At 35.2% G+C, this 26,283-nt stretch overlaps 1 protein-coding gene and 1 long non-coding RNA gene across 6 annotated transcripts in view; one reads left to right on the forward strand and one right to left on the reverse strand.

The window, feature by feature from the left end:
* The window catches only part of LOC115211033 (KAT8 regulatory NSL complex subunit 1), an 86,279-nt gene that overhangs the window by 53,711 nt on the left and 6,285 nt on the right, over positions 1–26,283 (reverse strand). The window contains exons 1-2 of one of the 5 annotated variants that reach the window (XM_029779893.2): positions 19,680–19,809; positions 12,617–14,262 (exon numbers count right to left, since the gene is read on the reverse strand). In XM_029779893.2, coding sequence (XP_029635753.1) covers positions 12,617–13,941 — 1,325 coding nt within the window. In that variant the 5' untranslated portion in view covers positions 13,942–14,262; positions 19,680–19,809. Of the gene's footprint in view, positions 1–12,616; positions 14,263–14,604; positions 14,628–14,870; positions 15,922–19,679; positions 19,810–26,283 lie in introns of those variants that run through there. The other 4 variants (XM_029779890.2, XM_029779892.2, XM_029779894.2 and 1 more) reach the window with 4 other exon arrangements.
* Positions 16,028–26,158, forward strand: LOC118763042. Its single transcript, XR_004998793.1, has 3 exons — positions 16,028–16,375; positions 20,734–21,632; positions 24,740–26,158. It is a non-coding gene; the product is annotated as an uncharacterized LOC118763042 (long non-coding RNA).

Below are 26,283 nucleotides of genomic sequence, written 5' to 3' on the forward strand. Positions count from 1 at the left end.
GACTACAAACAACACTACCTGTATGAACAGTGATTCTTTTGTTTACAATCAGTAAACACACGAAAACAAGTGAAGGAAAATATGGACTTATTCAAACACTTGCATGTGTGCACATACAGATACACATATGTATATGAGGGGCTTCTTAAATCTCTATCTATTAATTTCACTCACACTGATCAACACATGGCTTTGGGAGATCAGCTGGCAGTGTTTGTGCAGACTGAACCCATAACCACATCATTCTAAAGAAAACTTCTTAACCACACAGGCAACCTGTTAGCAAAGCAAATAGGCTAATATTTCACAGAGATCAAAATCTATAAGAGCACAAATTCAAATCTCAAAAATAATTTTTAAATGTTAAGAGGTTAAAAAAACAAAAGACGTGTGGAGTTTAGTTCATGACCACAGTTTATTCCAACAAAATACTGACCTTATTTTGATATCAAACAACCAACAAAATTATTTGAGACAACACCCTAGAATATATAGCTTCTTCAGATTCTTTTCTCCCAAATGATCCAAATATAAAACATATACATCATCAACATCATTGTTGTTTTTGACATCCATTTTTCCAGGTATGCATAGGTTAGACAAAATTCTAAGAGACTTTCAACAGCCAGATGTCTTTCCTCTCGCCAATCCTCACCTTGTTTCCAAGCCAAATAATATTTCCTCAGGGTCAGGCATGTTTTGATAGTAGATTGGAAACAAATGGCACTGCTCATTTGCAATTACTGCATGATGTCAAGACAAGGGCATGCACGCAAACGCAACCAGCTGCATTCAGTTCCTATCTACTAACCCACATGTCTTTGGTTAACTCAGAGCTATAGAAGACACTTGCCTCTAGTGCCATGCAGTGATACTAAATCCAAAAACATGATTGGGAAGAACACTACTTGACCACATAGCTATGACTGTCTGTACATACAATAAAAGCCACAAAAATAACAAAGCATTAAGAATTTTTTTTTTTTACAATTCAATGAAAAAACATTTTCACTAGCATACGACAACGTAAACAATCTTCTTTAACTGCACCTCAAAGCCTATTTATTCTTAAAACCAATTGAATTTCTGAAATACTCTTGTGAATTACATCTAATTCATGTAAGAAATAAGAATACAGAGAAAAATTACATGAAAAAAAATATACAAAACCAAATGTTAAAATGTTTCAATATAATCCAATGTCAAGCCACATTTTCAAACTTACATCATCAATTTTAATGTTTACTTTTCCATGCCCACATGGGTCAGACAATATTTCTATGGCCCAGTGTCCTTGTCGCCAACCTTCACCTGTTCTCAAGCAATGTAATATTTCCCCATGACCAGACATGTTTTCACATAAGATAAGAAATGTAAAACACAGCTGGTTTGATGGTGACACTAACATACAAATATGCTTTGACTGAACTGTGGCTATAGTAGAAAACACTTACCCAGGGTACCACTCAGTGAGACTGAACCCAAAAATTTGTGAAACAAGAAAAAAAATTTTGGAGATATGTTAGCATACTTTGCCAACATTTTCTGATAGGAGGCAACAGAAATGCTTAAGTTCTGATTGCAATGAATTCAAAAATCAAATTTGTATGATAATCCTTCTGGAACAAGTATTTTAAAAAATTGAAATAAAATATGCAAGCAAATTCCTTACAGAATAACAGTAAGTCAATACTCTTTTTGTTAGCATGTTTCTGTTGAAATAGTCTTCATTTCAATTAATTTTAAAAATAAATAAATCTAAAATAACTGTCATTATTAAGCTGGTATTTGAAACAGGAAATTTTTTTGAAAGGTTTTAATTTAGATCACTTTAAAACAAGTTTGTACCATAGAATCTGAGACAGTGTTAGGTGAAAGGGTTAAAAGGAAAAAATATTGTATTCCCACTCCTGTTAGTCTTTCATCAATTCAACAGTTAACCAGAAATTTCTTAAACCAGTAGTAAGTTGTTTGCCCAATCAATAATATAACAGCCAGATTCATTCTATGATTTTAGTCAAAAATTCCCAGCTACTGTACCAAACAAAGAAAAAAATCACAAAGAAAAGAAACAAGAATTGATTGCATAAAAGATTTTAAAATTACTCCATTGAAATATAAGATACTGGATCATCTGTCTATCAATATGACAGAACTCTAACTAACCACACCCAATAGTAAAAAAGAAACTAAAATTCACAAAATGTTACATATTTTTCAACAAGTCAAAATGACAAATTATAAATCATGCCTACATCAATTATATAATAGTTACTGATTTAGGTACAAGGCTAGCAATTTTTAGGAGAGGAGGTTAGCCAATACCATCTGAAGAGATGAAAAGGTAAAGTTTATCTAGGCAGGATTTGAACTCAGCATGTAAAGAGCCAAAATACTGTAAAGCATCTTTCTAGGGCTCAAACACTTCTTGCTGCCTTGCCTACATTAATTATAATGTAATAATTGTGTAGTTTCAGGTCAGCCCTAATCCAAGGGCTAAGTAAAATCCACAGAACTATATATCTGTGCCTCCACATTCCAACATGAAGTGATTCACAAGTTGCACTTTACCCACAATTTCTGTATAACTGCTTAGTCCCAGATTTAAAGTTGGTCTGATGCAGTTAGAAGGGTAATTCATCATCATCATCATCATCATTTAACGTCCGCTTTCCATGCTAGCATGGGTTGGACGGTTCAACTGGGGTCTGGGGAGCCCGAAAGCTGCACCAGTCCAGTCAGATCTGGCAGTGTTTCTACAGCTGGATGCCCTTCCTAACGCCAACCACTCCGAGAGTGTAGTGGGTGATTCTATGTGCCACCGACACAGGTGCCAGACGAGGCTGACAAACGGCCACGCTCGGATGGTGTTTTTTATGTGCCACCGACACAGGTGCCAGACGAGGCTGGCAGACGGCCACGCTCGGATGGTGTTTTTTATGTGCCACCGACACAGGTGCCAGACGAGGCTGGCAGACGGCCACGCTCGGATGTGTTTTTATGTGCCACCGACACAGGTGCCAGACGAGGCTGGCAGACGGCCACGCTCGGATGGTGTTTTGGTGTTTTTATGTGCCACCGACACAGGTGCCAGATGAGGCTGGCAAACGGCCACGATCGGATGGTGCTTGTTACGTGCCCACAGCACGGAGGCAGTCGATGCGGTACTGGCTACGGCCACGTTCGGATGGTTTTCTTATGTGCCACTGCCACCGGCACTGTACCACAAAGATACAAATTCCATTGATGTTCATCTATTTTGATTTGTTTTGATTTGATTTGATTTTCACTTGCCTCAACAGGTCTTTGTTGGGCATTAATCCTAATGAATTAAAGAAACATACAGAAGCTACTCCTGTACACTTTTTGTCACTGTTTATCCTCAAATGAATTCTCATGGAACAAAATTACAGAAAAAGAAAAGATCATTGATGCCATGACCATCCTATCTTATTTTCAGAGTTAATAAATCTGAAACCACATACAAATGTCATTTCTTGAGATTATAGAGCAGCCGTGGGCAACCTGTGGCCCGCAAGGTTTTGAGGTGGCATACCTAATGAAAAATTACTATCACATTTCTTAGTAGAGCAGCCCACTAGATTATGGTCCATCTCGTGGCCTGCTTCTCAAAAAACTTTGCCCGTGCCTCTGTGGTAGAGTGTGATTTGAGTGAGACATTACTCTGTTTCTAACAGGTTGACCAACCATGAAGTTCCCTCATTCCATTCTAGTTTCAGCTACAGAAGTCAGGATGGACCAATCAGCATGTGACAATTTCTGTTCCTCTATACAAATCATATGGTCTGATATTCACATTTACTAATGTAACAATTGTTAAATTTTAGGGTACTAACAAGGAAAATTACATATGTAACGCCTTATTAGAAATGCTTATTTTCTCTTTTTCAATAAATGACTATTTAAAATTTACCAATTCCTCAATTCAGAAAAATGAATACTACCTCCAGATGAAATTTAATTTCACAACCAAGATTTTAATGATCACTATCATGCAACACATATTTCACGAAGAGAGATTACTTACTAAAAGAAACAAGATATCAACAAAACTTGAAGGAAAGAGCAAAACAAACCAAGAAAATTTTTTAAAAAGCATGAAATATTATTGAGTATGCTGCCAATAATGAAATACAAATGAAGATTTGAAATTTAGCAAAAAATTTTTTTAAGGTGAAGGGAGATGAAATCAAGCTCAAATTTTCATTAAAAAAGTCTCTTGAAAGTTAATAAATAACCAAAAAAAACAAACTTTTTAGACATTTTAACTTAATAGATTGGAACAAGAGTGTTCAAGAACAAAATGCTTGTGGATCAACATTGATTTTTTTTTTTTTTTTTTTGCTTTTTCTCCCTAATGTTGAATTTTGTTAGCAACTAAGCTTACAAAATTGACTGCATAAAAACAACTGAATTCTTTTAAATAGTTGAAAAAATATTTTCAACATTGCTGTTACTTATCATCCCTCAACACCTGTTTATCATTATATTCACCTCCAAATCCATTTCCCATCTCTCTCTTTCTCACCCATAGACTCATAACCTCTATGCACCTACAACTCTCTGTTCTGTTTCTATTCCTATTTACCTCATACCTTGAGGGGCCACTCTGATACCTCATCACCACTACTTTATTTATTTCTAGCTCTACCCCCACTCATTCCCACCCTCTCATGTGTGTAGCCATATAGCTCCTCTACAGTAAAAAAAATTTGATCTCATCCCGCTCTTCTTATACTTTAACCCATCATCACTTAACATAAAATCACTTCCCTCTCTACTATAACCTAACTCAGTTGAAGGAGGTCATATTTGCAAGCTGCACAACAACTTCAGCAATGCTGGTACCATGAAAAGAGTATCCTGTACTTGCTGTAAATTGGTTGGCATTAGGAATCATGCCAAAGTAGACTAGAGCACTATGTAGTCTTTGGATTTATCAGATCCTAAAAAGCCATCCTACTAATGCTAGCATGGAACACAGACATTAAAAGATGATGATGATGCTATTAGGAAGGGAATATTGTTAAACACAAAATTGAATTAACATCATATAGTAGCTACTAAAGCAAGTTTGGGCCTCACAGAATGATTAATTTACATTAAATGAAAAGATGCATGCTTTTAGAAAATTGAAACCATTTCTAACATACATTACATTTTCTAAATGATTTTTAATAAGATAAATCTAACAATCTTTCAGCTGATTGATTATTCATAACTTCCTAGATATTTTACAAGTGACAAAGATAACTCAGATTAATAGGGGAGGAAAAGGAGATCGTGTGACATTCATGTCTTGAAGGGCATTAAGAAATACAAGCGACATGATATTTTTAACTTGAAACTAGCTTACAATCAATCTTTGCTTACTGAATGATAGCATATATACAGCACAAATATTAACACTAGTTAAGACAAAGGTTTTGGTTTGAAATTAACTCCTTAATCAGAATATGCTATAAAACATTAAAAGCAAAAACATACAAAATGTATGGTAAAAGAAAATGTCCAACACGAGCCACAATTGGAGATGACTGTTCATATATTGCTCATGGACATCAATATTCATAAGAAGCTACAAAAAAAAAAAAAAAAAAAAAAAAGTGGTTGCACACATGAAATAGCCAGATGCTAAACTAAGATGCACAATATTTAACCACTTCATCTCTTTCAAGAACTTAAATATTCAACCCTTTTACCACAGAAATCAGAACCACTCATCATTTCATAACTCTTAACTGCAGAAAGCAGTTTTATATACCAATCCATCTTTTGTTGAGGAATGTCAAGTTTATTAAGGCAATATGACTTGCAGAAAATACCAGTTCTACTTTTTAATAGACATTTATCATTACTAGAATAATCTAGAAATTAAATTTCACAGTTAAAAGGTTAATGACTAACAATAAGGACATGGAAGTCAACCAGAATTATCCTACATTGCAAGTACACTAGTACATGAGTTTTTATAACACATTTTGGACAATTTGGAAAGCTTGGCCATTATCAAGAAATCATGTGGCCAGGACTCCTCAATCTACATAAAAGCTTGCCCATTTAGGAGGGTATGAGCATCAAATAAAATCTGAAACAGTAGATAGAATGTCAAGTCCTTGTACATGACACAACCTCTCTGGAACTGATAACAGGATGAAAACACATCCAGGCTACACTTTAAGATGAACACAACACCACTGTTCATCAGTTTTTTCAATTGCAGTGTTCAAGATATAAACTGAGATAACTTGACCAACTCATGCCAACATAGAAAAACAAATGGACTTAAGAAAATGACGGGAAGCATTTTTAACCTGTTACCATATATCTCTTGAAGAATTTAGCAAAATAACTCATTATTATGCTGGTGTTTGGAACATAAATTTTAATGAAAAGTTTTAAATCACTTTGAAACAGGAACTAAGAATGGCCTTGAAAGTTAGAAGCTCTAAAATGTTTTTGGAATGAAAGCAAAAAAAAAAAAAAAATTGTTGCCTAGTTCTTATCTCTATAAATTCTAAATGTTGCAACCTTCATATTCTTATTTAGGTGCATACATTTACTAACAGCTTAATATCTTAGTGCACTAGCTTAAACAAATTCTAAAATACATCAATAGCTACGTTGTTGAGAACATCTTTATATATATATATATATATATATATATATATTAGCTTTTATTCTAATGTCCACTTCTTCATGGAATTTGTCAAGGCATATTTTCTTCAGTCAAATCTCTTCCTGTCACCACCCATCACCTGTTTCCAAGTAAGGCTATAGTTCCCTAGGACCAGATGTTTTCACAGAATATTGGAAACAACGGACACTGCCACTCATTTACAGCTATCATATAATGTGAAGGCAGAGTAACAGTAACTCACACAACAGGTTTCTTTTAGTTTCTATCAAATCCACTCATAAGGCTTTAGTCAGCCTACAGTGCCACACAGTGAGACTGAACCTGGAACGATGTGGTTGAGAAGCAAACTTCTTACCACACACCCACACTTGATAGCGATATTAAAAGAGAAACTAAACATTGCATTATTTGTTATTTAGTGTGAAGCCAGCCTTGATCAAAGGTATTCCAATAACCATCCTTGTTTTAAAACAGTAGAATGTAATAGATTGTGGCAAATTTGATGGCTATTTCTTGCAAATCCAGCAGCAGCCCATCTCGTGCTGGCTTGTAGATCATACAAATGTTTACTAAAACCAACTGCAAATATCTTTTTTTTTTACAGATTTGTCACAAATGATCAAGATTGTCATAACTGGTAATTACTAAAATTAATCAGCTTTAAGAAAATTAAAATATTTCTTTGATTATTCTTAAAGTATATTTTTGCAATAATCAGGAATGATATTCTTCCCCCATCAACCAAGATTTTTCTCTCGCACATTAATAGGTGCAGGTACAGCTGCCTGATTAAGAAGTTTGTTTCCCAACACATGAGTTCAGCTTCAATTTCTTCTACAATGTATAGCTTCCCGCTCACCAAAGCCTTTTGGGTACATCTTATAGATGGAAACTAAGACCGACCATCATAGTCATATGGGTGTGTCCCCGACCCTTGAGTTGACCACATACTTGTCATTCATTTCCAATCTTCCCTGAATACATACATGTCCAACCATGGAGGAAATATTACCTTGCGTGGTAAAAAGGGAAGGGTTAGTAAGAGGAAAAGTATCAGACTATAGAAAATCTGCTGAAACAAGTTTTGCATGCATGGAAAAATGGACAATATGAAGATGAAGATTCCCTTTTATCTGTCATTACAAACTTTTCTGAGAAGACACTAGAAACAAAAGAAGCAGTGAGTAAATAGAAAAGAAATTACTTATATGTAACACAAGACTATGCATATTGGAGGACAGGTGGGATAAAAAATTAACCTGTGCTTATTTCTCTAACATCAAACCCTAGCAGTATTTGAGCTTAAAACAAAGGAAGAAGACTAAAAATACAAGGTATTAAGTCCAAATATGCTGCCATGCCTTCCTCTTCACATTAATTAAAATAAGCACAATACCAAAAATTTTAGGGGAGGGGTTAGTCAACTGTATCAACTTGAGTATGATGGGTACTTTGTTTTGTCAACCTGAAAGGATGAAAGACAAAGTTGACTGAACACAGAAAGGTATAAAGTTTGAAGGAATATACCATTAGGCATTTGTCTTTATGATATGCTCTAACAATTCTGCCAATCTACTGCTCTTAATTAACAATAATGATGACACCTACACAAAAATTGAATCAAAAATTTGCTTGCTATTCATTCTATAATAAATCAAAACAAATACAGCTTTTTTTTAGAAAGCTTTACTTCACTGAAACATGAAATGTATTTTAATTATATAACTAACTGAAATACAGCTTATTCACTTTAACAGGTTACCTAAGAAATCACACACACACATTAGTGGATTTTATATGGTCCAAAAATATTGGTTTCTTGAAGAAAGCCTACAATACCATCTATACCTTCTCGTGATGCTAGCAGGTTGGGAAATGAAACATTTCTCCCAGATACTGCACATTGTATTTGACAGAATGACAAGAAACTGTATAGAAGTGAAAAGTTTACAAATTTCTACCAATACAAAACTGAGAACAGTTTGACCTATTGTGCTGCAGTGTACGTAATAATTGCTCCAGACCTGGTTGAAAGAGATTACAAAAAGTTATCAAAACAATGAAGGAGCTTCTATGCAACTGACCAACTTAGTCACAAACCAACAGCCAAAATTTACACTAAATAACTCACTGATGTCCTAAAAAACAGAAAGAGATCTTGATTCAGAAAAGGATTATCACATCTTAAATGTCTTTGATCATAAGCTTGTTCAATCAAGGTTTTGACTGATGTGGAAACAAGAGTAGAAGACAAACACTACCACTTTGCTACTCAAGATGTCACTAGCAGAGAGTATACAGTCACAAGCCACACCCATCACAGGGTATTGACTCTAATGTCCAGGCAAATACTTCTTAGTTTTAGTCATCATGACCGAAGCTACACAAGAGCAGCACCAGAATGGCAAGGCATATTTCAGAAAAATTCTCAAAAACTCAAATCGTATTCCTTACTCATGAGTCCACATATTAACTAAAATAATCACATTATTTTTAATTACTTACAACTGTATTACACATTTATACTGAACATTTCTTTCTCTCTTCCAAAACTCAAATCCTATTCCTTATCCACGAGTCTATATGTATTCATGGACATGCATTTATATTCACCAATATAATCATGTTATATGTAATTATAATATAACTGCAGTATTACACATTATTTCATATATAGCCTATTGTTCTTTAAAAACTTTGCATGTTAACTCTGCACTTCACTATTGCAATGATTATAAAGAATAGCAGAAGTCCATAACAAATAAGATACAATTTTAACTAGATTCATAAGAGGAAGACCACAAGAAGGAAAATAGAAAAGAGACAATACAACAGCCTCTTCTAAGATAATTTGTTTTAAAAAGACACAAACATTGCAACTCTCTATAAATTATACCTTGATGCTAGAGTATTGGGAATTTACCATACAACTGTTACATTTTGATACTTTTCCTAAAACTAAATTCTTTTAAAGCAACTTAGCTTTTTAATTCTATCTTTTACCTGTTTCAGTCATTGTACTGTGGTCATGCTGGGGCACCGCCTTGAAGGATTTTTTAGTTGTAAAAATCGTCCCCAAGACTTGCATTTTTTTTAGCCAAACCACTAAGTTACAGGGAACATAAATTAACACCAATTGTTAAGAAACACAGATACAAGCCTTTTTCAGTTTCCATCTACCAAATCCACTCACAAGGCTTTGGTCGGCCCAGGGCTTTAGAAGATACATGCCCAAGCTGCCACACAGTGAGACTGAACAGGGCAATCATGTGGCTGGGAAGCAAATTTCTTACCACACAGCCACGCCTGCGCCTCAGGAAAAAAGATGTTATCTATCCAATTTTAAATTGATCCTATTTGTTAAATTCTGAACCAACCAAATCTTTCATTTAAAACAGTTATTGATTCAGAACCAAACCATAAATGAACATTTTTCAAAATTTAAATCTAAGTTTACCTCCACATCTATTTCAAATGTTTGAAGTCGGCTTCAATTGATTCAAGAAACTAAAACTAGAGTTCTCAGTACACAGCATTACATTTCGCCTTAATGAACAACCACTTTTCTATAATCAAGCATATATTAATTTAGATATTTGCCTCAATTGCCGAAAAAGCTGCTCGATATCCAAACATTCAAATGTGCCAAACTTCCTGGTTTGGGATGATAATGGATAAACTGAAATATTATTTATAACATCCTTTAAAATGTTATATTTCACTTCCATAAGATTTTCTTTTTGTTTTGGAGTTTTTATTTTTTTATTTTAGAAATTTTAGGTAGTTTTATGTTAACAAGAAATTAAACAGGAGCTAGATATCGCTGTTCTGTTGATTTTTAGTAGCTTAATATTTAAATGTACATCACTATTGAGAACTATTTCTACCTAATGTGAAAAAATATGTACATATACAACCCTAAGCCTTTCAAATGGTACATAGGCTTGAAGACAAGAACCATTAAATGACGAAAGATATTTAAGAATAACAGTTACGTAACGTTTCAATAATCTAAAATACCCGTTACATTTTTTTTTTTATTTACTGTTTACTAACCTGTAGAAGAATTCGAACAAGAGACAACCAGGACAGGTGAATATTTATTTATATTTTAATTTTAAATACAAACCGAAACGATCTAGGAAGAAAAGCAAAACATAAATGCTATTCAGTATAACAAATGACCTGCTAAAAGAAAATAAAACCAACAACACGCGCATAACAGAATTTGAAAACCGTATTTATTCAGCCCAGACGTTTTTGTTATTTGAATAAAAGTGCATAATGGGGAAAAGCATACAGTATGCAATAATAATAGAGAGAAAAATATAGTGAGCAATTAAAGAGTTGACAGAATGAGAAACAACTGAGACAATTACTGACCCTAAAATAAAAATTTATGGATTTCTATACAATAGCACTTAGCAAGCAAATCATTAACTGAAGTAAGAGACACTTTAAAACAATGAATTTAATTCAATAGAACCTAATGGCGGGAAAACGACGTCATATCGCATGTTCCCCAGTGGTAAATTTCTGAAAGGAACCATTTCAGATTATGGCTATAACAAAAAGACATCAAGGGTCGAGTGATAGATACACGTTATCAGATATTAGAATAAATTAGGATTTGCGTAGATCAAAACACCACCTTGATAGGCAGGCAGGTAACAATAGTTCGTGCAAGCTTTCAAATAAAGGCAAAATAAACAATGTTTTGGATCAGGATTTCAAAAATAAATAGCGGACAAGGTTGTGTGACTGTTCTAAAATTAGTCTACGATAATTAATGGTAAAGACCAACAGTTAAATAAAATAAAATACCGACAAGATAACTGTTCCCCAGCGTTAATCGTCTCTAATACTAACTAGGTCAGATCATGTGTGATTAAAAAAAGCAAGAAATGACAGAAAATCTTACAAACACGCAAATTAGCGACAAGTTTTAAAATACTACATCAGAAAGACGGTTTAAAAGTAATTATAGCAATAACAGTAATAAAGGAGAATTAAAATGATTCCAAGAAACAGTACATTTTTATTTTAGCTAACACGTTCACAATCGTTTTCCTTTTTTTACTACCCTAAACAGCGTGCGATACGCGCGCGCGCGCGCGCGCGTGTGTGCATTGAACGCGTATGTGTTTACAGAAGTGTCTGCAATATATGTCTGTACAAACGAGTGTGTATTATATATAGACACACTTTCATTTTTCACCACACTAGAAATATAGACAAGTTATTTCTCCTTGTGATGGAAGAGAACTGCCCATCCGTGAGACTTTTCATGACACACATCGATCAGAGCGAAAAGAGGAGGAGAAAATATAAAAAGAAAACACAGATAAGCTCAGTCGAGAGGTAGGAGTTCATGTGGATAAATGTACACGACGAGTGCAAAGGATCGTTACTACAAACTCTTCACATTGATTTTACAGAATATCCTCAACCATTCCTTACTAAGAATCATCACAATTGCTGCAATATTTCAATCAACATGCATTAATATCAAACATCAGTTATTTACAACATTACAGGCTTCAGCTGCTTAAAGAGGATGCTTTTCTTTCCCCCCAACAACAACTGTAAAACTACATATATATATATATATATATATATATAATTAGAGAGAGAGAGAGAGTATGTGTATGTATATTTATATACACATACATACATATAGAGGGATGGATGTATCATATACAGATAGATGTAAGTATACATGTGTGTGTGTGTGTTTGTTTGTACAGATATATGTTGTGCCAAAGAAATATATTTCAAATATGTCGCAATGTGGAAGGTGGTAAATGGCTTTTGTTTTTGTTACTAATGATGCGGCTGCAACTCACTGCAGCAGGTGGACGTGTTCGTAGTAGTGATGACATTCATATTGTTATATTATGTACATAAATTTATTTTCTACAAAAATAAAAATACTGAAGAAAAAATATTACTTACAGAGGCATGTCTTGGATTTTCTTTTCTGTGTCGACTTCACCAAACTCGCATTCATCAGAGCTTTCACCACCAGAACTACTCTCCGTTGCATCAGAGTCCAGAGATGATTCCATATGCCTGAGAGCAGTGTTCAATTGACATGCGACACGCTCCGACTCTTCGCATGTCGCCTTGTCCAGTTTCAGCACGCTGTTGGAGTCTATCTTAGTCGAGACGTTCTGTATCAGCCTCTGATGACCGATCGAAATCGGCTGAGATGATTGCAGTTTCCTGACCAGGTTGACCAGGGCGGCAGTGGATAAATTCCGTACGTCTTCGCTCTGCAGCAACTCTGTCTTCAGATCGGCGACGGCTACATTGCTGGGGCCGGGCGATTTGATAGATTTAGCCATACTCTGCAGGTTTTTGTGCTGTTTGTTCACAAAACCCGCTAACTGGTGCCTGATATGTTGTTCCAGCTGCCTGCCTTGGATTCGACGTAATCGTTTCAGTAAAGTGTTCGCTTTCTTCTCTAAACTGCATTGAAACTTATCCACTTGCTGTTGGACAGTCTGCAGATCAAGGCCACCTTCAATACTCCTTCCGGATCCACTAACAATGCTGCTCTCATTACAAGGTTTATCAATGGCGTTTGTATTCATGTTGTTTACTATTAATGATGACGTTTTCGACGAACCTTCATGAGATCGTTGTAATTTAGACGCCAAAATGGAGAGAGAATTCTTAAGGCGCTGCTGAGGATATTCACTGAAACAAACGCTAGATATATTATTATTATTAGTAGTAGTAGTTGTAGTGGTGGTGGTGGTAGTAGTAGTGGTAAGACTGTTTTTACTGTTAATATTATTATTCATAGCCAAAGATCCTCGCGGTGAAAGGGAACTCTGTCGATTCATTTGATTCCTGGTATTAGTGGAATTGTTAACTCCTTCCTTTCTGGCGGCAGTAACCTCGCTCCGATGGTAAGGTTCCTTGGACAGGTTTCGAATAACTCTCAGGTGAACTAACCTACCACCACCAGCCGCGGCAACAGACGTGTTGCCGACTACTGGCTTTGCCAAACCTCCGTTGACGTTCTGCAGATACGTTAGACCAGACAGGGCGGGTTTCACGAACCCTTTCTCCACGGGTGATCTGGCCACGGAACTGCCGAACTCTTCTTTCGCCCCAATTGTTGGTTTTTTATCCCGACCGTTGAGCAGGCTGCAATCTGTGGAAGAGGGTGGCGAAAGAGGCAGCTTAATGTGTGCTTGTGTGGCCGCTTCCGTGAGCGCTGGCGCCATAGCGGCCATGCACCATACCCTTAGCGGCAAAGGGCTGCACATAAAAGTCCGTTATATGACCACATAAAGTGGAGTTATACAACTGAAGAATGCACGACTGGGTTTTTCAAGACTCACTTAGAGTCAAGAATTGAAAAAATTAAATGTAGATTCATGTATTCCTGCACAATAAGGTCCTTTTTTTTTTTTTGAAAAAAAAAAAAAGGCAAAACACTTTTTTTGTATTGGTAATCCTACAGCATTTTCATTATTATTGTATCATTCAAGTAAAATTAAGCACGTGATTCGTGTCATTTTGCAAAATCGTGAGGCCAGATTAGCCATTCTGAATGAAAATAAGGCGGAAAGGGATCATACTCGAATCTGAAACGAATAAAAAATAAAGACATATATACATACGTACGGATAAATAATTAACACACACGTTCACCATGGTACTTAACACAAATGTGTGCATACACACACACACACTAGAGATAGATATATATTATATATATGACAGGCACACACGAGGAGATTAATATACTACTTATATATGATAACGTAGAATTTCACAATTTTAACATAATAATAGCGTAAATGAACTAAGAGAAACGACTAGTGAAAAAGCTTTTAACACACACACACATTACACAAAAATAAAGAACGAATTAAAACCAGGAAAACTACCAGCTTTTTTTTAAAGAGATAATGCTTACTACATACGTAACAAAAGATCTTGATAGGCTGACATTTGTGGGGGTGAAGGGAAGGGATTAGGGTGGGTTTATTTTTTTCCTTTCACATTTTTTTTTCATCTTTTCTCTTCGTAAAAATTTACAATTGAATTGAAAAGCTTTTAGAAATAAAAGGCTTAGCGGAATATTAAAGAAACAAAAATACATATATAAATTATATATTTAAAAAAAAAAAAACATAAAGAGCGGAATCAAAGAAACAAATAAATAAATAAAAATAGGTTTCGCAAGTACCACGTGATTTCGCCACGTACCCTAGGTGGTTCGAGCAGGAGGTGCTGCTCGGCTAAATAACAAGCAGTTGGGTGAGAGAGAGAGCTTGGTTGTCGTAGTCGTGGCCGCCTTTCCGCCGTCTCTTTCGTCTTCGTCGTCTTCAAACAAGCACGGCAACGAACGAACGAAAAAAAATAAAATAAACTAATCCATTCTGTTTTGTTGTACTGAAAAGAAGCAGACTTTTCTTTTCCATAAAGACCCCCGTGTTCGCTTCGTGAAAAAATCCTTGATGGGAGTGTGAATAAGACGCCAGAAACTATATTGTAATGTGTTTATGTGTAGATGTATGCATATATAAATGTATGTATAATTGTATACATGTGTGTATATATAATATTATATAGAACCGTGTGGTGTGTGTATGTGTGCGAGATGATTTCTTTTTCCCACCTCCGTATGGAATTAAATGGGAGGGGGTAGTTACAATATCAAACCTTGATTACTTGCTTTTTTTTTTTTTTTAGTTAAATAGATTAAAAGGCCTTTTTTCCTTTCTTTCTGTCGACAATGAAGCGATGCTGATGAGGAAGTTGGTAGGTCTTAATAAACAACTAAGTGCACAAACATCATCTCGGTTCTCGCATAAGATCAGTATTTCGTCGTCAGAACGTCACCTTCCCCCGTTTAATGAGAAGGAGGCGGTCATGGCGCCGGTGGAAAAAAGCTTGCTTTTTGCTTTATGTTATAATATAGTTCGGTCAGTCTTTCACTCTCCCTCCCTAATGTCTCAATATCTGTCTTCCTCTATTTCTCTCTCTCGAGCTGTCTGTCTATCTATCTATCACACTTCCTAGCCTTCTCTCTTCATAGAACACTTCTACTGTCAGTGGCAGTAGTAGCAGTAGTGTGTGTACTCCATAAAGGCATCATGGCGTCGTTCTGAGTTAAAGCAAACGAGTGAGCGAGACAGAAAGGGAGGAAGGAGGAGGAGGCCGTAAAGAAGGCCGTCATCCTAAAACCTTAAACTGCAGGATAATAATAGCTGCTCGATCATGCTATAGGACAAGTAGAGAACGAGACAGCGTTTCGATTGGACATCAGCGATGATTCGATTGGCTAACAGCCGTGGCTCTAGCGACATTGCATTTACTTTACACACTCCTCGTTCACTTACACTCAAAGTCAATCAAACACATTAACTTAGAACCTAGATGCCGAGCAGTTTAAGTAATGAGAAAAACAAACTACAAAAATATCCATATTTTTCCGAGCTCGATAATTCGAATTTTATATAGATTTTGAAATGGTTCATCCTGAATCTATTATACGCATACACATGTTAAGAAATATCGTTATTATGTTTTTCGACGAGGGGAGGGTGGCTTCCGCTTGTTGGATGTTACTGGAACAGTGAAAGACGGGACGAGGTAATCGTTGCAATCATGGCTGACTTCAATTTTAGGTAGGCCGGTCTTGCCATTTTCGCGATCTCATTTTATTTATCGACAGTGCTTACAACAGAAGTAAGTAACATGCTAAATGTGTTTGATTCCAATGTGATGAGAAACAAATTTTTAAAGCTGAAATTACTTTCTATTATTTTTACACGTAAACCGACTTACTGAAAAGTATCACTATTATTATTATTATCATAAGACTGACGTAAATAACGATATATATTTCATGGTACTACTAATGGACAAGTTATTTCTTACAACAATAATAATTAGAATAGGAGTAGTAGCAGCGGTATTCTTATATATATATGTGTGTGTGTGTGACATAAATGGGTCCTGGAGTGCACATTTTCATAAATATAAAACTAGTTATTTCAAACGCAATATAAATAATAATAATCGAGTAGAAGAAAACACGCGGAGGCAATAAAATAAAAAGGATTCCTAACCTGAATCAGATTTTTTTTTCTTTTTTTTTTTTTTGAAGCCTATATAATATTAATACAGTTGTCGATCCATGCGTAACTAATACTATTTAAGAAAGAAAAAAAAAAAGAAAGAATTCAAGCGACGTTGCCGGAAATAAGATCCATATTTATTAGTCATGACTGATGCAGCAGTGCCTGCCTGATCCACCGTTGTTGCGAACCACTCTCGACGAAGAAAGAAGCCACCAGCTCTCACAGGAAATGATAAAAAGTAGTTCAAAAACGACTGGAGTTGTAGTTTTTGTTCTTTCCTTTTCCATCGACAAACAACAGCTTATCTTCATGGAAAGAAGAAAAAGGAACCTTAAGCCAATGTGTGAGCGCTTCCACTACAGTCGCTCGATATGCTGAAAATAATAGCTAAAGACGCATTTCAAATCATACCCTAACGTTTAACATCCTATACGCCCTTCCTTATTTCCATTTTTTTGTTAATGTTATCCTCCACCTACAACGCGATGGGATGGTCATGTTTGGAATGACTTTGCTCAATCAGAATTGACTTGGGGCTAAGCAACAATGACCCTTAGGAATAAATATGCAGAAGAAAAAGGGACTAACAACAAAATCTTTGACTACGAAGATTTTGTTGGCTACTTTATTAAAAGGAAGCCTTTAAAAAGGGGGAAATGTTGCCGATAACAAGAATACTACCCTGGAGCCCTAAATTTTAGCGCCTTTCCCTCTTTATTGATCACCAAAACGGAAATATATAGGAAGCTCACAAGCTTTCCTTTTCATGGCGCTTGTAACATTATTTACGGCATTTAAATATTAAATGCAATGTACTACGATTTTAATTGGAGCACCATCTTCATCTAATCTCAATTTAATGTCATCTTAATATTGTTGGATTAACCAAATAATTTCAATAATTGAAATCAAAAATGCTGAAGGAGAGTTAATAAACCCTACATTTTGTGCATGTGTTGTACATACATGCACATTGTGTGTGTGTGTGTGTGTATATATATATATATATATATATATATACACACACACGCTGGCCCGTTTTCAGTTTGCATATATATATTAAGAATTTATATCCAAGTAAAATAACCTGTGTGCATTGTATGTATATACGCGTGTGTGTGTGGTGTGAATATATATACGAATGGCTATATGAAACGACGATTTCTACCGACAGCTATATGCATATAGATCTGTGTGAATATATGTAGAAATCATTTTTTTTTTCTATGTTGGCATAGATAGGACTTCTTGAAGCAATGTTTTATGGCCGGATGCCCTTCCTGACACCAACCCCTTCAGTTTTTACGATACAGAAAATTATATACGTGTGAGTGTAAAAATACAAGTGTGTATGTGTATATAGATATGTAGGTATTTTATATATATATATATATATGCATGTGTATATATATCTGCGTATGTATGTGTGTGTATATATATTTATATATGTATATATATATATATATGCGCGTGTGTTTATATATTTTATTTATAGTCAACCTAACTGAAAAGGCTGGCAAATGAAGCTTCACATTTTATATATATATATATATATATATATATATATATCAGTATGGGGTTTTTCCGTCTACAAGAATTCATAATATATGAATTACGTCCAGGTTCAGTTGCCTCCCCACACACGCACCATTGTGTTAATCTGGAATTAATGACTGAAATATATTCCAAGTACCTAAAGTTTAAAGGGGACCCATTTTGTAATACAAAGTTAATTCTCTCAAAATTAGTAAAATTTACTTTAGAAGATATTTGTCTAAATTTCCGCCCTGATCTTTCACACACAACATTAATCTTATCTTTCACTTAACGCTGTTCACAGGCGTGGTCGGATAAAAAGTTTTCGAGACGAAACGGGAGGGAAAAAGTAAAAGAAAAAATTATCGATAATAATTTTTGACGATCAGATCCAAGGTTTCTGTGCGAGAATAAAAGAAAATATGTTCGGTTGTAATTTGTAAATTGGAGAAGGTTTTTAACTTAACTTTTTTTTTAAGTAGCGATTCTCCGATATTCTAGAAGCAAAATTATTTAGTGCGTGCCGTGCGTGGGTAAAAGAAAGAAAGAATACAGCTAAAACCATGATCGATTTTGATGTCTAAAGTGGTCAGCAGTGATTATTATATATTATTAGTATTGGCGTGTTCATTAAAGCCATTTTTAATTATCATTAAAGAAAGAGATAGAAAACGAAATGTTAATAGAAGAAAATTTGCTGCTTGCTTCCTTCCAACATGGAATGTGTGTGTGTGTGTGTGTGTTTTTAATCATAATAGTGGAATCTAGCCATTCAAGTCGATGAGACGTTCTATGTGGTCACTTGACCTACTAGAAATAACAGCCAAATATATCTCGCATATTTCTATTGTCTAAAAAAAAAAAAAGGAAAAGAATAACATATCCTAGAATTCAGTCCAAGCTGGAGGATGACCACCTTACCTTTTGAAACATCAATCAAAATTTTTGTTAATAAATCAAGGATTAATTTCTTGAAGCAGTAGACTACTTTTGGATAAATAAATTATAGGCGATTGAAACTATCGCAGTATATTACTGGTACAGTTCTATCTAACTCTGCAAACACGGAAAGCAATGAGATATGAAATGTGATAAAAAAAAAGATTTTTCAAAAGGTAGAAGGAAGTAGACAGCTTTAAACAAATTCTCTACTGGGATCGACTTCGAGAACTGAAAAAAAAAATACTGTTGACTTGTATCAGATTTGAACTAAAAACTCGAAGCATCAAATTAGATAGATGGGCAGCAGCATAAATCAGTCTGTCCTATTGCATGGCTGCATCGTTCTGATTGCAAGGTTCTAATAATAATTCATACACTAGCTTGAAGGTTATAGGGCGAGAAGAGAAAATACGTTGTAATAATATCCATACCTTTCCCAAGGGCATTAACGATGTACATGAAGTTGTTTAAACTGCCAATCGAAACCGGGTCGCGGAGTCGAAGCGTTGGGAATTTTACCCACTTCACTACCATATGACACCCACAGTCACATCACGGCGCCCTTCACAACAACCACAGTGTTTACTGTATTTGGTTAAAAGGTACATTTTAGATCAAATAATGCGTTAAAAAATGTATCGTTTAAGTAGAACAAATTATTTAAAAAATTTACCTAATTATTTCAAATATTCAATAGATTAATTAGCTTTTTGACAACGAAGCCGAGATAAATTATACAAAGGGAAATAATTGAGATCGATTAGAACAATTATTGCTGATCGGAGTTGTGTAATTTACTAATTATTATTAATTTCATTTATAGAATTAGGCAATTGGTTTTGTTGTAAAATGTGTGTGTATATATGTATATATAAAAATACGATTTTTTTTTCATATTCAAGATTAAATTTAAAATCAATTTTATGAAAAACAAAATCCATAGAAGTTTACACAGAAATTTAATTAGAAAACAAAATTGCCTTCGATTTTCTACGAAATTACTATATGATCGCGAACCACAAGGTTTTTTTCCTTTTGAAGGGAAATATTTAACACACTTTATTATTAATCTACGTAACGGTGATTTATTTATTCATTTACTTTTTTTCCTTTCCCCGTTTCAAAACGAAAAATAAAGCACTTTCTCCTCTATTTCGGATGCTTTATTTGCAATTATAACTTTGTTTAAAAAAAAAAAATCGTCGACTGCTTTAAAAACCACTGAAGTGTCGTTACTTCATTCTTTAAATGACGGGAGGGCGGGGTGTTTATTTGAAAACAAAAAAACTTTTTATAGACTAATTTTATTTTTATTCAGTAGCATTTGTTTTTTGTTTGTTTTTTTTTCATTTCATAACTAATCCATATAATATCACAGCTCATTTTAAGTAGCAATCGTAACTGAGCATGGAAAAATGGTTGAGGAAAGTACACTTATTACTTGTGTTACGTAATAAATATTATGTGTATTTTTTTTACTTGCAGAACTATCAGCATCGACAGAGGAAAGTAACAATTGTCTCCCTTGCACCATTATTGCGTCGAATTTGAAAATACAATGCAGACTAAATGAAATTATAATAAATATCATGTGTAATTACAAATTAAAAATTAGGAATTGATTATACTAGGACTAGGCAAGAAAGCTAAAGGGGTAAATTGTAATACAGAGGTTATTAGTATTAGATCAATGAGCGATTACGTGACGTTTACTTAGTAATGAATGAGAATGCAAACTATATTTTAATTTTTTTTTTAATAACAAACTGATAAAACAAAAGTTAGGAATCCATCAAATTGGAGATATTTAAAAAATTGTTCGAGTTACCGTGTTGAGAGAATGAGGTAAATGAAAATACGAGAGAATAGCTTGTCGTCAAAATGCTTTTTCAAATTAGAAAATCACTTTTACAGTTGTCATTTTAACAGGAAATGACGTTAAAAACGTATTGACGAATATTTGTTTTTCAATCACGCCGTGGAGGTAGTTGAGACATCGATTCGTCTATGGATCGTAAGTTTTCATACCTCGTAATAAACGTGTGCAGTCGTAAATCTAGCTAACTCAACTGTACAGATTTCGATATAATGATATCAAATGTATAGCTAATCACGACGAGACATTCATCAATATTTAGTTGTTAGATATTAGCAACATAAACTTTCATCATCATCGTTTTAACGTCCACTTATACACACTTGCATGGGTCAGACGGAATTTGTAGAGGCAGATTTTCTATAGCCGGATGCACTTCCTATCGCCAAACCTCATTTGTTACCAACATAATATTCTCCATACCAAAAACATTTTCCATGGAAAACTGGAAACTAAGAATGCCGCTTCTATGTCTGACATTCGTTTAAAACTATCACATGAAGTCATGGTAAGGAGATAGTAACACACACACACACACATATATATATAAATATATATATACACATACACACACATATATGCAGGAGTGGCTGTGTGGTAAGTAGCTTGCTTACCAACCACATGGTTCTGGGTTCAGTCCCACTGCATGGCACCTTGGGCAAGTGTCTTCTACTATAGCCTCGGGGTGACCAATGCTTTGTGAGTGGATTTGGTAGATGGAAACTGAAAGAAGCCTGTCGTATATAGGTTTGTGTGTCTGTTTGTCTCCCCAACATCACTTGACAACTGATGCTGGTGTGTTTACGCCCCCATGACTTTGCGGTTCGGCAAAAGAGACCGATAGAATAAGTACTAGATTTAGAAAGAATAAGTCCTGGGGTCGATTTGCTCGAATAAAGGCAGTGCTCCAGCATAGCCGCAGTCAAATGACTGAAACAAGTAAAAAGAGTATAAGATGGGCTTTTAGTTTCCATCTATCGAGGCTTTACTTTGGTTGGTCTGGAGTGAAACTGAACCTGAGACTATGTGGATGTGTACTGCTATGCCTGTGCATTTTTGTTAGTAAAAAAGATCAGACCTGTAAACCATCTGTCTAATTATAGGTCTCTAAATCAAAATTGAATTTGTAATTGAAAAAGAAAATTTTAAAAGAATGAATGTTGTTCCTTAGTTTTGAGCAGATAAAAGCAAAACGTAATTTTACTATCAGAAAATTCAGACCACTAAAATAAAATCACCAAAAAAAATCTTGCTCCAATTATCCTCAGTCTAAATATCACACTAAATCCATGAAACCCAACCTTTTTTTGCACAACAAATTTATTTTTGTGTAAGACAATTTTTTCATGGACTCAAGGATCACATGCATAACACAAAGTGCATAATATATAATTTAATTATTACATAATGTAAACAAGTCCTGCAGACTGCAATAATTAAAATTTATTCTTTCTGTGCAGCCCAGTGGTTGGGGACTTCTGCACTAAATCTTACTGCGACAAATGGCAGTCATTTGTAAAATGCCTTTCAACTTTGAAAAACAAGTGTAGGATGTATTAGGTCATCCCATAAACAATGCATTTTTTTATACTTCTTTTATTTTTCAAAACTTCTTTTTTAATCTAAAATATACTCTCCTTCATTTTCTACAATGCTCTTCCATCTATCTGGTAGAATTGCAAGGCCCATCTTCCAAAATTCATTTGTCCATGACGAAAAATACCCCTCCAGTAATGTTCCAAACTCGTCTACAGAATTCATATTTTTTCCCTCCAAATGATTTTGAAGACTGCGGAATAAATGATAATCAGGTAGGGCAATGTCCAGCAAATATGCTCCAGCCTTTGAAATGTTATCCTCGCTGTATGTGGCTGAGCATTATCCTGATGGAAGAACACTTTTTGTCTCGAAACCAAAGATGGTTTTCAAGTGCTAACTTTACACTCAAGCTGGTCATACTGGATCTCCTTTGTTATCGTTTGGTTTAAGTTTAAAAGTTCAAAGTGGACTAAACCTTTCATACCCCACCAAACAGATAACACCTTACGTGAGTGAAGCCCTTTAGTCTGGAGTGCTGGTATTCTCCTTTCCCTACCCACTGTCTTTGGCACTTGACATTTTTATAGAGAAGCCATTTCTTGTCACCAGTCACTATTTGGTCCAAAAAAGGTTCATTCTTGAGACATGACAGCAAAGAAGAGCATACATTCACTTTCTGTGCATAATTAGACTCAGTAAGTTTGTGAGGAATCCATTGACCAGATTTGCTGACTTTTCCGATGGTACACAGGTGTCAATGAATGGTTGAATGACCAAATCCAAGCTTCTCTGCTAGTTCCTCAACAATTACGATGGGATTTTGTTCCACCAGGGTTTGCAGGACATCCTCATCGAGCTCTGCAGATCTTCCAGGACAAGGCTCATCTTCTAGGCTGTAGTTTTCACCTTAAAATTTCTGGAATCACCGTTGACACTACCTTACACTTACTGTCCAATCCTCATATACTACATTGATATTCCTTGCACTTTCTGTTGTGTTGTTGCCTATATTGAACTCGTAAAGCAAAATATGTTGAATCTGCTCCTTTGTCACTTCCATTATAGCTTTGAAAAATTGAACTGCACTCTTCAAAACTTGCACTAAGAATAAATACAAAGTAAAATTACTACCTGTTTTTATAGCAAGTTGATGCAGGTAGTTTATCCTGTCCCCCTCCAACTTTTAGTTCATGTAATTGAAAAAAATTACATTATGGGATGACCCAACATTTACACATGCGTATGGCCATCCACATATACAGGCATGTCCTCCATCACAACCCCCACTTCCCCTCACTCATAATTCTGTCCTTTGGCAAAACTCATCCACAACAACCTCCACCACCTTTCTGCAGATTCCTCAGGTTTCCTCTCAACATTACTTACTTTCTAAAATCTACTTTCACACTTTTATGGCACATCTCTATCCTCTCTGAGCTCCTTCACTATTCCCTGTGGGTAGGTCCTCTCCCTCTCACTATCTGTCTTTTTTTCTCTCTCTCTCCCATCTTAATCCACATCCTTGTCCTACTGGGGTAGCCAAGTGTCACCTCTATAGTAAGACAGCTATTTCTAACCTGTCATACTCCAATCTCTCGCTTAGCACATAGCCACTTTTCTCAGTTCCTCTCCCTCTCTCAGTTGAGATGTTCTTGTCTTGCAAGTCACTTGGCTACCTCACAGCTATTAGTGCCATGTAAAAAAACACCAATGCCAGCACCATGTAAAGAGCTTCCAGTACACTCTGTAAATTGGTTGGTGTTAGGAAAGGCATCCAGCCACAAAAACCATGCCAAAACAGACAACTGGTGCGCACACACACACCACTTGCAAACTCCTGTCAAATCATCCAACCCATGCCAGCATGGAGAATGGCTGTTGAAGGATGATGATGCCCGTATGTTTATATAAAAAAATTGCTGCTTTATAAGATGAGACAGGTCATTTTGCAGCATTAGATAATAGATGGAATAACTTTTGTTCAAGAATGAAAGCAATTTAAAATGATAAAAATTTCTATACAAAATTCTTCACTGAACATAATTCTTTACAATTAATCTTATTTCTTTACAACAGAAGCCAGTCAAGAAAGTATTAAAGTCCAACGCAACTACATGTAATGATGATAAAATCATTGCAGGGCCTAAGTTGACAGCAATCAAGAAGTTCCAGCCAGTATCATCAACATCTTTTGTATATCTAAGACATTATCCATTGAGTCCTCTCTTTTTTAAGGGAAGTAGAACATAGTGTGAGAGGGATGTGGTTGCTTTTTTTTAGCAAGTTGTTGTTTATCCCCCAAGGTAACTCTAATCAAGCAGACTTAAGCTTAAAAGCATTGTGATCATTTCATCTTTTTCCAAGACTAATCCTCCTTGGATCACATTATCCAACATACCATTTTCTAAGATGATAGGGTATGATATAAACTAGATTTTGTTGCTCTTTCTAGTAAGTTGTGACCAAAGAGACGTACTGTTGTTGTGTAATAATGTTGAAGTATTAAAAGAGACTGCCAAGTAAAAATCATGAATAGAATTTAAAAAATAACTTGCTAATGAATCAATCCACAATGCAGGTTATTTTCTATTTTAACAAAAGTCCTTATATAACGTAGATAGTAAAAAGGCAAACCAAACTTGCTGAGCAAGATAACATGGTCACATAGTCATTAAATAATAAAAGAACCAAGCAGTTTCCTATATTAAGATATACTTGTATTTCATATGAAAATTTATTTCTTTATTGCCCACAGGAGGCTAAACATAGAGGAAACAGACAAAGGGATGAGAAAATGCAGATGACCCAATGGTTAGGTGGGCTCTTGATGATAAGGTAATGGATTCAATACTTGGCCCAAGTGGATCATTGTGTCCTTGAGCAAGACATTTCACATTACTCCCAATCCTCCCAGTAGGTAAAAATGGACAATTAACACTGGTAGAGCATCTGGCTAGTGTCAAGTTAGCTGATATGTTGATATGACTAAAAACCCTCAGCCATGAAAGATGGCTACATCCAGCAGTTGACAGCTATATCCTATCTTTACCCTGTTATTTATACTCATTTTCCAGCTAACGTTTTCAAATTTGGACCTTTGTATATCGTTAGAAGAAATGTTGCTAACCACTGAACTATGAAGTAAAAGGAGCTGACCTATTGTGCCCTGGGACACAATACAATTGTTGCAGTAGCATGGTTGGGATTTATTACATGATCTGCCATCCCCAACTCTATCCTTTTACCACTACCTTCTTACACCCTCATAAACTTAACTACTGTCTGTTCTCTGTTACACTTCTCATTCATATTCACCTTCTTGTACCTTGAGGGTGACACCTAACCACTACCATCTTTTCTCCTTTTCTCTCTTTCTCGCTGGTGGAGCCATGCATCTCGTCAACAGCAAGATACCTGTTCCTGTCCCTCTATCTCAGTGGTTCTCAACCAAGGTCCATATAAGATTTTTGGGGGTCCACACAACAAAATAGTAAATTGGGAATCCACAATAGTATTTCAAAGGCCCTTAAAAAAATTTTGCTTAAGATGTATGTATTGCAGGAAACAGGTTTCTTTCTCTTAACTTTTTACATGGTTCAACCTACAATAAATAACATTCT

This window comes from Octopus sinensis, linkage group LG4 (assembly GCF_006345805.1).
Source record: "Octopus sinensis linkage group LG4, ASM634580v1, whole genome shotgun sequence".
Lineage (NCBI taxonomy): Eukaryota > Metazoa > Mollusca > Cephalopoda > Octopoda > Octopodidae > Octopus > Octopus sinensis.